At 53.7% G+C, this 13,471-nt stretch overlaps 1 protein-coding gene across 3 annotated transcripts in view; it reads left to right on the top strand.

Annotated features, from left to right (window-relative positions):
• The window catches only part of PPP1R13B (protein phosphatase 1 regulatory subunit 13B), a 452,941-nt gene that overhangs the window by 183,423 nt on the left and 256,047 nt on the right, over positions 1–13,471 (top strand). Inside the window, exon 1 of one of the 3 annotated variants that reach the window (XM_069638183.1) lies at positions 9,391–9,533. The exons of the other annotated variants lie outside the window; for them this stretch is intronic. Coding sequence (XP_069494284.1) covers positions 9,495–9,533 — 39 coding nt within the window. The 5' untranslated portion in view covers positions 9,391–9,494. Of the gene's footprint in view, positions 1–9,390; positions 9,534–13,471 lie in introns of those variants that run through there. 3 annotated transcript variants of the gene reach the window in all.

The raw sequence follows: 13,471 nt of genomic DNA, 5'->3' as shown, positions 1-13,471 counted from the left end.
AAAAAGTCCTAAGTCCAGCAAAAGAGCTGGGGGTCTCTAAGGTGGGAGGAACTTAGCACAGAAATGAAAATTCTCCCCAACAGTCTGCATACAGAATCCATTGTAATTCGACTTGGCCAATTGTGGGTGAAAAGGCTCTGGCAGATTTTAGGCTAGAACTCATATCTGATATGTAAATGTTAAACAAAGCTGACGCAAGTGTACATCCTTGTTCCGGACCCCTGAAAATGTTTATTTTGCTGAATAGGGTGCTTTCCTTAGATAGTCTCACTTACTTGAATTGATATAGATGAATATAGAGCTCTTATCGCTTCAAGTAGGTTCCACGGACATCCACACAAGAACAACTTGTTCTGAAGCTTTTCTCTGTCAACGGTATCAAAAACTTGTTGTAAGTCTACAAAGACTGTATCGACTTTGGATTTGGTTTTGATTGCTTTGAGTTTTGTCAGCGTCAAGAGCAATACATTGAGGTTGGTACCAATTCCCTTACCAAAGCCCGATTGTCTTGGTTCAAACCGGCCAGATGTTGGCGCCCATGTATTCAGATGTCTTGGGAATACTGTGCCAAAATATCTTCCCAGGCCATCTCATAAAGCAATTGGACGGTAATTCCGTGGATCTTTCTTGTCTCCTTTTTTAATTTTGGAATTAATAGGGCGGTTGCCCATGAGTCTGGGATTTCCTTGGCTATGGGTACTCTATTGAATATACACATGCATAGTTCAGTCCAGGCTTCAGGGGACTTTTTGATGACTGCATTAGTAATTCCATTTGGGCCCGGAGCTCAGGATGAGCTTAATTCTTTAATTATCATTAATATGATGTCTTTGTGAAGATGAATGTTCCAAGGATGGTCATGTGCTTGGATGGCTGAATATGCTCTAGGAATGGATAGGGCAAATGATGCAGCGAAGTGTGCCTGCCACTGGTTTCTCTTACCATGTTGGATAGAGCCACTTCTTGATGACTGGTATTGTTGTTCAAAATGGACCTTAAATCCCAGGATTTTTTGGATGCAGCATGAACATTTGTTCTGTGTCATGTTGTGCTCTGAGGGCTTTGGTGGCTATTATCCAGTTTTTATATTGTTGTCTCCTTCTCTTTGGCTCGATCTCATGATAGCTTAGGAGTTTATTATATCGGCGTATATCGGCTCTAAAGGTTTTTCTGTGTTGTACTGGGTCTTTATCCAAGGTGTGCACACTTATTCGGAAGGCTTTTGCTTTTCCTTTTGAATTTTCACTATCACTATAGGCTGATCAGATTCCTAGATCATCTACTATTGGTCTTCTGCTGACGTCAAATTTCGCGATTTTTCCGTGATTGAATACACATAATTCAGTTTTATTTTGAGCCTATTGCCACCATTAGAGACTTGTATTGGCGGGAGTTGAATGCGTTGATGACGTTTTTGAACTGCTTTCCACTCAATTCTCAGTAGATGATGATCTCTTGATGTTGGCCGGTTGGTAGTCATTGTGTCGATCTGTTCTTATGTTTCATGATACATAACAATAATACAGGTGAGCTTGTTTTGTTCCTCCGCACCATGTTTATGTGCCGAGGAAAGGCACCATGTGTCTTGGGAGGATAGCTCAGGGGCAACATGCTCGCCTAGGAGGCAAGACAAGGAGCACCACAGGTTTGATCCCCGGGACTGTGCTTAGAAACCTCTGTGTATTAAGCGTGTTATAAATAACCTATCCTATCCTATCATATCATATTTGATGGGATGTCTCCTTGAATTTGGCTTTTCAGCGTGACTAACCTGCGATTGTTGATCTTGTGATGCCACATCATAGCTCTATTACAGAGGTTGTTTTTATCGATGGGAAGACATTTAAGGTCTATTTTTCTAATGTGTAGGTCTCAGCAAATGATTGTTAGGATCTGGAAATGGGCAGTAGGCGTCATCTATCAAGGCTGTTATTGTGTTGAGGAAAGTTGTGACGTGTTTTGAGAGGATTCCAATACAGGTTGAATAAGACTCATAGTGTTTCCTTACTAGTCACCCGGTTTTTCATTTTGAGGACTAGCATTTGTGTGAAAGGATTGGGGCAGTGATCCTCTGGGGTTAAAAGTCTTGAGAAGGGTGGACCTCTCACGTGTTTAAGAGCAGCGTTCAGAAAGATGGAGAATCTATGCCATGCTGGTTTGTTCCGCATCCAGGTTTCTTGGTAACATAAGATGTCCTATACTTTGAGGTTTAGGTGGTCTTCCTTGAATAAGTGAATGGCAGCCCTGGTGTTCCATGAGCCTATCTTTAGTGAAAGATCCAATGGTGGGGAAGTGGGGAACCATTGGAATCTGCTTGCATCACTTTCCTTTTTAAATGATGAGCAATTTTGTATTCGTTTGGGGAAATTAATAGCAATGAAGGCCTTCCATTTTTTTCCCTGTATTACTTACTCCGTATTGATAAGTGAGGGGCTTGAGACTGCAACTTCGCCTTTCGTGATAAGTCTTCCTGCTCGTCTATAAAGTGCTACGTGGCCCTCCAGGTTGCCGTTAGAAAGCATTTTCTTGCTTACCTTAGTGAGGCACTGTAATTGTCACTGATGGGCCCAGAAGAGAGACCTGAGTGTGCTTACTCTTCACCTAAATCTACCCCTCACTGGGGTGGGCCAACATGCCCCATAGAAGTCTGGGGTTGCTTGTGCCCCTGCATGGAGGGGTCGTGACCTGTTGTTGGGAGGGACATTGAGCCAGAAACATATCGGGGTTGCTCGTGCCCTGTATGGAGGGGTCGTGACCTGTTGCTGGGAGGTACATCGAGCCAGAAACATATCTGGGGTTGCTCGTGCCCTGTATGGAGGGGTCGTGACCTGTTGCTGGGAGTGACATCGAGCTAGAAACATGTCTGGGGTTGGTAATGCCCCTGTCTAGAAGGGACATGGCCTGTCGCTGAGGAGGCGCAATGCGTCCGAAACATGTCTGGGGTTGCTTGTGCCCTGTACAGATGCAACGTGGCCTGTTGCTGGGAGGGCCATCAAGCCCAAAACATGTCTGGGGTTGCTTGTGCCCCTTTGTGGAGGGGACAGGGCCGGTCACGGAAGAGGGCGATTGATCCTGAAACTTTTCTTGGGTTGCTCGTGTCCCTGTACATAGTGGACGTGGCCTGCCACTGAGGAGGGCCAATGAACCGCAACATGTCTGGGGTTGCTTCAGCCCTTCTGTGGAGGGGTCGTGGTCTGCTCGTGCCCCTTTGTGGAGGCGTCGTTGTCTGTCACTGAACATGTCTAATGAGCCTGCAACATGTCTGGGGTTGCTTCAGCCCTTCTGTGGAGGGGTATTGGTCTGCTCATGCCCTTCTCAGTGACAGGCCACGTCCTCTATGTAGGAGGGCCAATGCGCCTGCAACATGTCTGGGGTTGCTTCTGCTCGTGCCCTTTTGTGGAGGGGTTGTGGTCTGTCACTGAGCAGGTCCAATGAGCCTGCAACATGTCTGGCTTGCTTCAGCCCTTCTGTGGGGGGGGGGGTCTTGGTCTGCTCGTGCCCCTGTACCTAGAGGACGTGCCCCGTCACTGAGGCGGACCAATGAGCCCACAACATGTCTGGGGTTGCTCGTGCCCCTGTACATAGAGGACGTGGCCTGTCACTGAGGAGGGCCAATGAGGCCGCAACATGTCTGGGGTTGCTTCAGCCCTTCTGTGGAGGGGTATTGGTCTGCTCATGCCCCTGTACCTAGAGGAAGTGCCCTGTCACTGAGGAGGGCCAATGAGCCTGCAACATGTCTGAGGTTGCTTCAGCCCTTCTGTGGAGGGGTTGTGGTCCTCTCATGCCCTTTTGTGGAGGTGTCGTGGTCTGTCACTGAGCAGGTCCAATGAGCCTGCAACATGTCTGGGGTTGCTCGTGCCCCTGTGCATAGAGGACATGGCCTGTCACTGAGGAGGGCCATTGAGCCCAAAACATGTCTGGGGTTGCTTGTGCCCCTGTGTGGAGGGGACAGGGCCGGTCACGGAAGAGGGCCATTGATCCTGAAACTTTTCTGGGGTTGCTCGTGCCCCTGTACATAGAGGGCGTGGCCTGCCATGGAGGATGGCCATCGATCCTAAAACATGTCTTGGGTTGCTCGTGTCCCTGTACATAGTGGACGTGGCCTGCCACTGAGGAGGGCCAATGAACCGCAACATGTCTGGGGTTGCTTCAGCCCTTCTGTGGAGGGGTTGTGGTCTGCTCGTGCCCCTTTGTGGAGGGGTCGTGGTCTGTCACTGAGCATGTCTAATGAGCCTGCAACATGTCTGGGGTTGCTTCAGCCCTTCTGTGGAGGGGTATTGGTCTGCTCATGCCCTTCTCAGTGACAGGCCACGTCCTCTATGTAGGAGGGCCAATGCGCCTGCAACATGTCTGGGGTTGCTTCTGCTCGTGCCCTTTTGTGGAGGGGTTGTGGCCTGTCACTGAGGAGGGCCAATGAGCCTGCAACATGTCTGGGGTTGCTTCAGCCCTTCTGTGGAGGGGTATTGGTCTGCTCATGCCCCTGTACCTAGAGGATGTGCCCTGTCACTGAGGAGGGCCAATGAGCCTGCAACATGTCTGAGGTTGCTCGTGCCCCTCTACATAGAGGACGTGGCCTGTCACTGAGGAGGGCCAATGAGCCTGCAACATGTCTGGGGTTGCTTCAGCCCTTCTGTGGAGGGGTCGTGGTCTTCTCATGCCCTTTTGTGGAGGTGTTGTGGTCTGTCACTGAGTAGGTCCAATGAGCCCAAAACATGTCTGGGGTTGCTCGTGCCCCTGTGCATAGAGGACATGGCCTGTCACTGAGGAGGGCCATTGAGCCCAAAACATGTCTGGGGTTGCTTGTGCCCCTGTGTGGAGGGGACAGGGCCTGTCACTGAGGAGGGCCAATGAGCCTGCAACATGTCTGGGGTTGCCCGTGCCCCTGTGCATAGAGGACATGGCCTGTCACTGAGGAGGGCCATTGAGCCCAAAACATGTCTGGGGTTGCTTCAGCCCTTCTGTGGGGGGGTCGTTGCCTGCTTGTGCCCTTTTGTGGAGGGGTCTTGGTCTGTCACTGAGGAAGTCCTTCCAGCTGAAACCTGTCTGGGGTTCCTCGTGGGCTGGGCGTTTGCCCCGGTGTTGGCCCACGGCGGCAGGAGTAGGACTGATGTGCATATAGTGGTTCTCCTTTCCGATGGCACAGAAGGTGTGAGTTGGTGGAATGGGGGTTCATTCGCAGAGAGCTTTGCATGTCCCTCCACGCGGCAGGGCTGGCAGGACTGCTAACCTCTCGGCGCCTGGAGTGAAGGCTCTCGCTTCGTGGCACCAGTCAGAACTTGTGGCGATGTTGTTGATGCCTGCTCGGCTCTGGGAGGATGTTTGCATTGTGATTAAGGCGCGGAGGTAAGTCACCTCGCGGTCAGTCCCCGTCAGCCACCTTGTTTTCTTGCGGTTCCCGTGGTGTGCACCGAGTGGGAGCGATGACTATTGCGGGCAATCTACGGCCTCGTGCTGGGATCAAGGCACGGATAAACACAACATTGTACTGGGCGTTGTTTAAATGCAGCCTCCTCCCTTTTTATTGGTTGTAGACGCAGGCCCGGGTGATTGAGCTGCTTTGCGTGGGGGAAGCCCCCATTCTCAGGAAGGGGGTCATGTGTATTCTGAGGAGGACTGCGACCCCACTGTACATGGGAAGGACCCTACGTGGGGGCCCACGCGGCCCTCGGGGTGACCAGCTGCACCACTTTATACAGCAGGGCTAGCGTTTTTCTGGCTCCTGCCCTGGCCCAGCCTCCGTGCCCTGGCCCCCGGGGGCTGCTAGGATGCCAGCCATTTCTGCTGGCCGTGAAACTGCAGCTGTAGCACATTTTTCACCTCCCCCTTCCACCGGGGAAGGAAGTGTGTGTAATTAAAAAGTGCTCGTGCTGATAAGGGGCCCTCCCCCGGAGGAGGGCCCCCACGTCTCCCTGTAGCTCGGTGTCCTCGCGCTGTTCCAGTGCACCCCTATAGCCCCCAGTCTCACGCGTGGAGCTAGATCTGAACCCCCAAATAACAGCAGCAGCCATGGGCGACAAACCACTGGTGCCCAGTGCATCCCCACAAATAACAGCAGCAGCCATGGGCGACAAACCACTGGTGCCCCGTGCATCCCCACAAATAACAGCAGCAGCCATGGGCGACAAACCACTGGTGCCCAGTGCATTCCCACAAATAACAGCAGCAGCCATGGGCGACAAACCACTGGTGCCCAGTGCATCCCCACAAATAACAGCAGCAGCCATGGGCGACAAACCACTGGTGCCCCGTGCATCCCCACAAATAACAGCAGCAGCCATGGGCGACAACCCACTGGTGCCCAGTGCATTCCCACAAATAACAGCAGCAGCCATGGGCGACAAACCACTGGTGCCCAGTGCATTCCCACAAATAACAGCAGCAGCCATGGGCGACAAACCATTGGTGCCCGTGCATTCCCACAAATAACAGCAGCAGCCATGGGCGACAAACCACTGGTGCCCAGTGCATTCCCACAAATAACAGCAGCAGCCATGGGCGACAAACCACTGGTGCCCAGTGCATTCCCACAAATAACAGCAGCAGCCATGGGCGACAAACCACTGGTGCCCAGTGCATTCCCACAAATAACAGCAGCAGCCATGGGCGACATACCACTGGTGCCCCGTGCATTCCCACAAATAACAGCAGCAGCCATGGGCGACAAACCACTGGTGCCCAGTGTCCAGTGCATTCCCACAAATAACAGCAGCAGCCAATGGTGACAAACCACTGGTGCCCAGTGTCCAGTGCATTCCCACAAATAACAGCAGCAGCCATGGGCGACAAACCACTGGTGCCCAGTGCATTCCCACAAATAACAGCAGCAGCCATGGGCGACAAACCACTGGTGCCCAGTGTCCAGTGCATTCCCACAAATAACAGCAGCAGCCATGGGCGACAAACCACTGGTGCCCACTGTCCAGTGCATTCCCACAAATAACAGCAGCAGCCATGGGCGACAAACCACTGGTGCCCCGTGCATTCCCACAAATAACAGCAGCAGCCATGGGCGACAAACCACTGGTGCCCCGTGCATTCCCACAAATAACAGCAGCAGCCAATGGTGACAAACCACTGGTGCCCAGTGTCCAGTGCATTCCCACAAATAACAGCAGCAGCCATGGGCGACAAACCACTGGTGCCCAGTGCATTCCCACAAATAACAGCAGCAGCCAATGGTGACAAACCACTGGTGCCCAGTGTCCAGTGCATATCCACAAATAGCAGCAGCCATGGGCGACAAACCACTGGTGCCCAGTGTCCAGTGCATTCCCACAAATAGCAGCAGCCATGGGCGACAAACCACTGGTGCCCAGTGCATTCCCACAAACAACAGCAGCAGCCATGGGCGACAAACCACTGGTGCCCCGTGCATTGCTGGAAGTTCAAAACGCGTGAATACGGTGAAGATGAGTGCCAGCTGACCGCCCAAGAGTGTATGCTTCCAAACGCCTATTGCATAGATACTTTTACACTGGTGCTCGGCTTTCCGCTTCCACCGTCCGCACCGACGGGACAGTCACGCATAAATACCTAACACTAATGCTCGGCTTTCAGACACTCTTCTGTGGCTTTGTGATAAAGTTTCACACTTCAAAGCTTCACCAAGCGGCTCCCGCAGGTCCTTTCGTGGGCGATATAGTTTTCCCAGAACCAGTATAATGCAGAAAACAACTGGAATTCGGGACAAGGGTCTAATACCTCCACACTTATCCACCCAGAGTACTGCCGCGTGTGAAAGGTAGAGGTTGAGGTTCCAACCCCAGAAGCGCCCTGGCCTCTGGTCAAAAATGACCTTCGGATCCAGGTCCCCTCCCATGCCACCCTGGTCGGGGGGCATATAACATCTTTCCTTACTGCATGGGAGTGGATAACAGACCAGTGGGTATTCAAGACGGTCGGCCACGGGTACTGCATAGAATTTGCCTGACCACCCCAATTCAGAATGCCAAAATCAAGACCTCCTGCATATCCTACTGCTAGAGGTGGAGACCCTTCTAGGAAAGGACGCCATAGAAGTCGTCCCTATTCTACAGCTAAACAAAGGTATTCATTCAGTGTACTTCTTTAAGTAAGGGGGAGGCTGAGGAGAGCTGTGTGGCTCCTATCCCTTGAGATGCCGACTTTAGCAGCATGTGAGCACTGCCCTCTGCCCTCCGCCCTCCTCTCCTGGGTGTCACTATCCTGGCTGAGGGATGTGGGAGGCTGAGGAGAGCTGGGTGGATCCTATCCCTTGTGATGCTGACTTCAGCAGCCTGCGAGCACTGCCCTCTGCTCCTGCGTGCTTTCCAGGGTGTCACTATCCTGGCAGAGAGATGTGGGAGGCTGAGGAGAGCTGGGTGGGACCTATCCCTACAGATGCTGACTTCAGCAGCCTGCGAGTCTGCCCTCTGCTCCTGCGTGCTTTCCAGGGTGTCACTATCCTGGCTGAGGGATGTGGGAGGCTGAGGAGAGCTAGGTGGCTCCTATCCCTTGTGATGCTGACTTCAGCAGCCTGCAAGCACTGCCCTACGCCCTCCTCTGATGCGTGCTGTCCTGGGTGTCACTATCCTGGCTGAGGGATGTGGGAGGCTGAGGAGAGCGGGGTGGATCCTATCCCTTGAGATGCTGACTTCAGCAGCCTGCGAGCACTGCCCTCCGCTGCTGCCTGCTTTCCTGGGTGTCACTGTCCTGGCTGAGGAACTGAGGAGAGCTAGGTGGCTCCTATCCCTTGAGATGCTGACTTCAGCAGCCTGCGAGCACTGCCCTCCGCCCTCCCCTGCTGCGTGCTTTCCTGGGTGTCAGTATCCTGGCTGAGGGATGTGGGAGTCTGAGGAGAGCTGGGTGGGTCCTATCCCTTGAGATGCTGACTTCAGCAGCCTGCGAGCACTGCCCTACGCCCTCCTCTGATGCGTGCTGTCCTGGGTGTCACTATCCTGGCTGAGGGATGTGGGAGGCTGAGGAGAGCGGGGTAGCTCCTATCCCTTGAGATGCTGACTTCAGCAGCCTGTGAGCATTGCCCTCCGCCCTCCTCTGATGCGTTCTGTCCTGGGTGTCACTATCCTGGCTGAGGGATGTGGGAGTCTGAGGAGAGCTAGGTGGCTCCTATCCCTTGTGATGCTGACTTCAGCAGCCTGTGAGCACTGCCCTCCGCCCTCCTCTGATGCGTGCTTTCCTGGGTGTCACTATCCTGGCTGAGGGATGTGTGAGTCTGAGGAGAGCTAGGTGGCTCCTATCCCTTGAGATGCTGACTTCAGCAGCCTGCGAGCACTGCCCTCCGCCCTCCTCTGATACGTGCTGTCCTGGGTGTCACTATCCTGGCTGAGGGATGTGGGAGGCTGAGGAGAGCGGGGTGGATCCTATCCCTTGAGATGCTGACTTCAGCAGCCTGCGAGCACTGCCCTCCGCTGCTGCCTGCTTTCCTGGGTGTCACTATCCTGGCTGAGCATACAGAGGAGCTCTTGACACCACAAACTTTGGGGGCGCTTGAATCCCGCCGCGCATCTGGATAGAAGATGTGGGGGAAACGAAGACTGCAGCGGGTCAAGTTACAGGTGTGTCCCTTTCTTGTGCTTTGAACTAGTCCCACGCAGAGAATGGCATGCACAGGGGCGGCGCCAGGCATGGGCTTGGGAGGGCTAAAGCCGCCCCCCCCCCCCACTACACACACTTTTACGCAGCAGGTATCACTCTGCTATTACGCCCAGCCCAGGCTCAGCCTGCAAGAACCTGTCACATCTCTCACCTCGGAGAGCAGTGTATTTACTTAAGCAAGCAAGGGGGGGGGGGAGAGACAGGCATTGGAGTGAAGGTAGAGGCAGAGGATGAAAGCCTGCCCAGGGGGAATCAGTACCCCCCCCCATCCCATGTTGCAACTGCAGGCTTAACTGCTGGCCCAACTTTCACATGGCCTATGCTTTCAATAATTGCCGTTAACAAAAAAAGTATATTTGTGTGCATGCAGGGATTGTATGCATGCATGTGGATGTATGTTTGTATGTATGCTAGGAGGTGTCTGCGAGCGCACACCTATGAATGCATGCAGTGTGACCGGTGTGCATGGATGTGACTGCGCGTGTGTTAATGAGCGCACAGCCTAAATGTTCCGGGTGCTCGTGTGAATGGCAGATCAGCTGTGTGGGTGTGTGTGTCTGAATGGGTCCATATCTGTGTGTGGGTGCGTGTGGGGCCTGGGGAGGGGCATTGGAGCACGAGCATTTTGTTGACAGAAGCATGACATGTGTTACGGCATTTTTGGGCACAGATACGGCAACTTGAGGGGTGTTTTTATGTGATAGTGGGGTTGGATGGGGTGGGGGGATACTACAGTGGGGCTGGCCTGGTGGGGTTGGATGGGGAGGGGGGGATACTACAGTGGGGCTGGCCTGGTGGGGTTGGATGGGGTGGGGGAGATACTACAGTGGGGCTGGCCTGGTGTGGTTGGATGGGGAGGGGGGGATACTACAGTGGGGCTGGCCTGGTGGGGTTGGATGGGGAGGGGGGGATACTACAGTGGGGCTGGCCTGGTGGGGTTGGATGGGGAGGGGGGGATACTACAGTGGGGCTGGCCTGGTGGGGTTGGATGGGGAGGGGGGATACTACAGTGGGGCTGGCCTGGTGGGGTTGGATGGGGTGGGGGGATACTACAGTGGGGCTCGCCTGGTGGGGTTGGATGCGGTGGGGGATACTACAGTGGGGCTGGCCTGGTGGGGTTGGATGGGGAAGGAGAAATACTACAGTGGGGCTCGCCTGGTGGGGTTGGATGGGGAGGGGGGGATACTACAGTGGGGCTGGCCTGGTGGGGTTGGATGGGGTGGGGGGGATACTACAGTGGGGCTGGCCTGGTGGGGTTGGATGGGGTGGGGGGGATACTACAGTGGGGCTCGCCTGGTGGGGTTGGATGGGGTGGGGGGGATACTACAGTGGGGCTGGCCTGGTGGGGTTGGATGGGGAGGGGGGATACTACAGTGGGGCTGGCCTGGTGGGGTTGGATGGGGAGGGGGGGATACTACAGTGGGGCTCGCCTGGTGGGGTTGGATGCGGTGGGGGATACTACAGTGGGGCTGGCCTGGTGGGGTTGGATGGGGAAGGAGAAATACTACAGTGGGGCTCGCCTGGTGGGGTTGGATGGGGAGGGGGGATACTACAGTGGGGCTGGCCTGGTGGGGTTGGATGGGGTGGGGGGGATACTACAGTGGGGCTCGCCTAGTGGGGTTGGATGGGGTGGGGGGGATACTACAGTGGGGCTGGCCTGGTGGGGTTGGATGGGGAGGGGGGGATACTACAGTGGGGCTGGCCTGGTGGGGTTGGATGGGGAGGGGGGGGATACTACAGTGGGGCTGGCCTGGTGGGGTTGGATGGGGAGGGGGGGGATACTACAGTGGGGCTGGCCTGGTGGGGTTGGATGGGGAGGGGGGATACTACAGTGGGGCTGGCCTGGTGGGGTTGGATGCGGTGGGGGATACTACAGTGGGGCTGGCCTGATGGGGTTGGATGGGGAGGGGGGATACTACAGTGGGGCTGGCCTGGTGGGGTTGGATGGGGTGGGGGGATACTACAGTGGGGCTGGCCTGGTGGGGTTGGATGGGGAGGGGGGGATACTACAGTGGGCTCGCCTGGTGGGGTTGGATGCGGTGGGGGATACTACAGTGGGGCTGGCCTGGTGGGGTTGGATGGGGAAGGAGAAATACTACAGTGGGGCTCGCCTGGTGGGGTTGGATGCGGTGGGGGATACTACAGTGGGGCTGGCCTGGTGGGGTTGGATGGGGAAGGAGAAATACTACAGTGGGGCTGGCCTGGTGGGGTATTACTGTGGCATGGAATGTTGTACTCCCATTAAGGGCAAAGCCAGCATGAGTGTTCTTACATGGGGAGGGCATGTTTCCTTATTTTGACCTGGCTTTTTATTTAACTGGTGTTAAGGTCAAAGGCAACATAAATATTCTTACATGGGGGGGAATACAACCTGATGAGTGCAACGTAAGTGTTCTTAAATGGGGGGATTTGTTTAATGATAATATGTTATTTATGTAACGCTTTCGCCAAAGCGCTGTAGAAAGAATATATTAACATAAAATCTATCACCCAACCGAAGGTTGCACCCATATACTGAGCCTTATTTATTTATTGCACGTATTCACAGCGCCCAAGTATCGCGGCGCTGGTACAACTTGGAGAGCAGGAAAACACAGTACAGAGTAAGAGAGAGGTAACAAGGTGCAAAAACAACACAATAGTACAAGGTCCATAGAGGAGGGTAGAGATCAGGGAGGTCACTTTGAAGTATGAAAGGCCGCGTTGACTTTGCCAGGATTTGAACCTGCAAATCACACTCGGATTACAACAGCATGCGCTCAGCCCGCTGAGCTATTTTACCGGCTAGCCAGCAAGAGCATGTTTTCTTTCTGTGGCATTGCAGTTTATCTCTCGTGTTAAGGCCAAAGGCAACATAAGTATTCTTACATTGGGGTGGGGGATTTGTGTAGCCAGCAAGGATATCTTTTCTTCCTGTGGCGTGGCTTCTTTTCCCTGGCATTAAGGCAAAGCCCGCAGGAGTATGTTCTTACATGGGGCTACTGGCATGCATTGGCAGAGCAGCACAAACATGCTGTGTTATAGTATCCTGACTGGCATTATGGGCAAAGCCCACAGGAGTATGTTCTTACATGGGGCTACTGGCATGCATTGGCAGAGCAGCATAAACATGCTGTTATACTATCCTGACTGGCATTATGGGCAAAGCCCACAGGAGTATGCTCTTACATGGGGCTACTGGCATGCATTGGCAGAGCAGCATAAACATGCTGTGTTATAGTATCCTGACTGGCATTATGGGCAAAGCCCACAGGAGTATGTTCTTACATGGGGCTACTGGCATGCATTGGCAGAGCAGCATAAACATGCTGTGTTATAGTATCCTGACTGGCATTATGGGCAAAGCCCACAGGAGTATGTTCTTACATGGGGCTACTGGCATGCATTGGCAGAGCAGCACAAACATGCTGTGTTATAGTATCCTGACTGGCATTATGGGCAAAGCCCACAGGAGTATGTTCTTACATGGGGCTACTGGCATGCATTGGCAGAGCAGCATAAACATGCTGTTATACTATCCTGACTGGCATTATGGGCAAAGCCCACAGGAGTATGCTCTTACATGGGGCTACTGGCATGCATTGGCAGAGCAGCATAAACATGCTGTGTTATAGTATCCTGACTGGCATTATGGGCAAAGCCCACAGGAGTATGTTCTTACATGGGGCTACTGGCATGCATTGGCAGAGCAGCATAAACATGCTGTGTTATAGTATCCTGACTGGCATTATGGGCAAAGCCCACAGGAGTATGTTCTTACATGGGGCTACTGGCATGCATTGGCAGAGCAGCATAAACATGCTGTGTTATACTATCCTGACTGGCATTATGGGCAAAGCCCACAGGAGTATGTTCTTACATGGGGCTACTGGCATGCATTGGCAGAGCAGCATAAACG

The sequence above is a fragment of the Ambystoma mexicanum genome, chromosome 14 (genome assembly GCF_040938575.1).
Source record: "Ambystoma mexicanum isolate Mex_15411 chromosome 14, UKY_AmexF1_1, whole genome shotgun sequence".
NCBI lineage: Eukaryota > Metazoa > Chordata > Amphibia > Caudata > Ambystomatidae > Ambystoma > Ambystoma mexicanum.
This window is presented reverse-complemented; position numbering and strand designations above follow the sequence as displayed.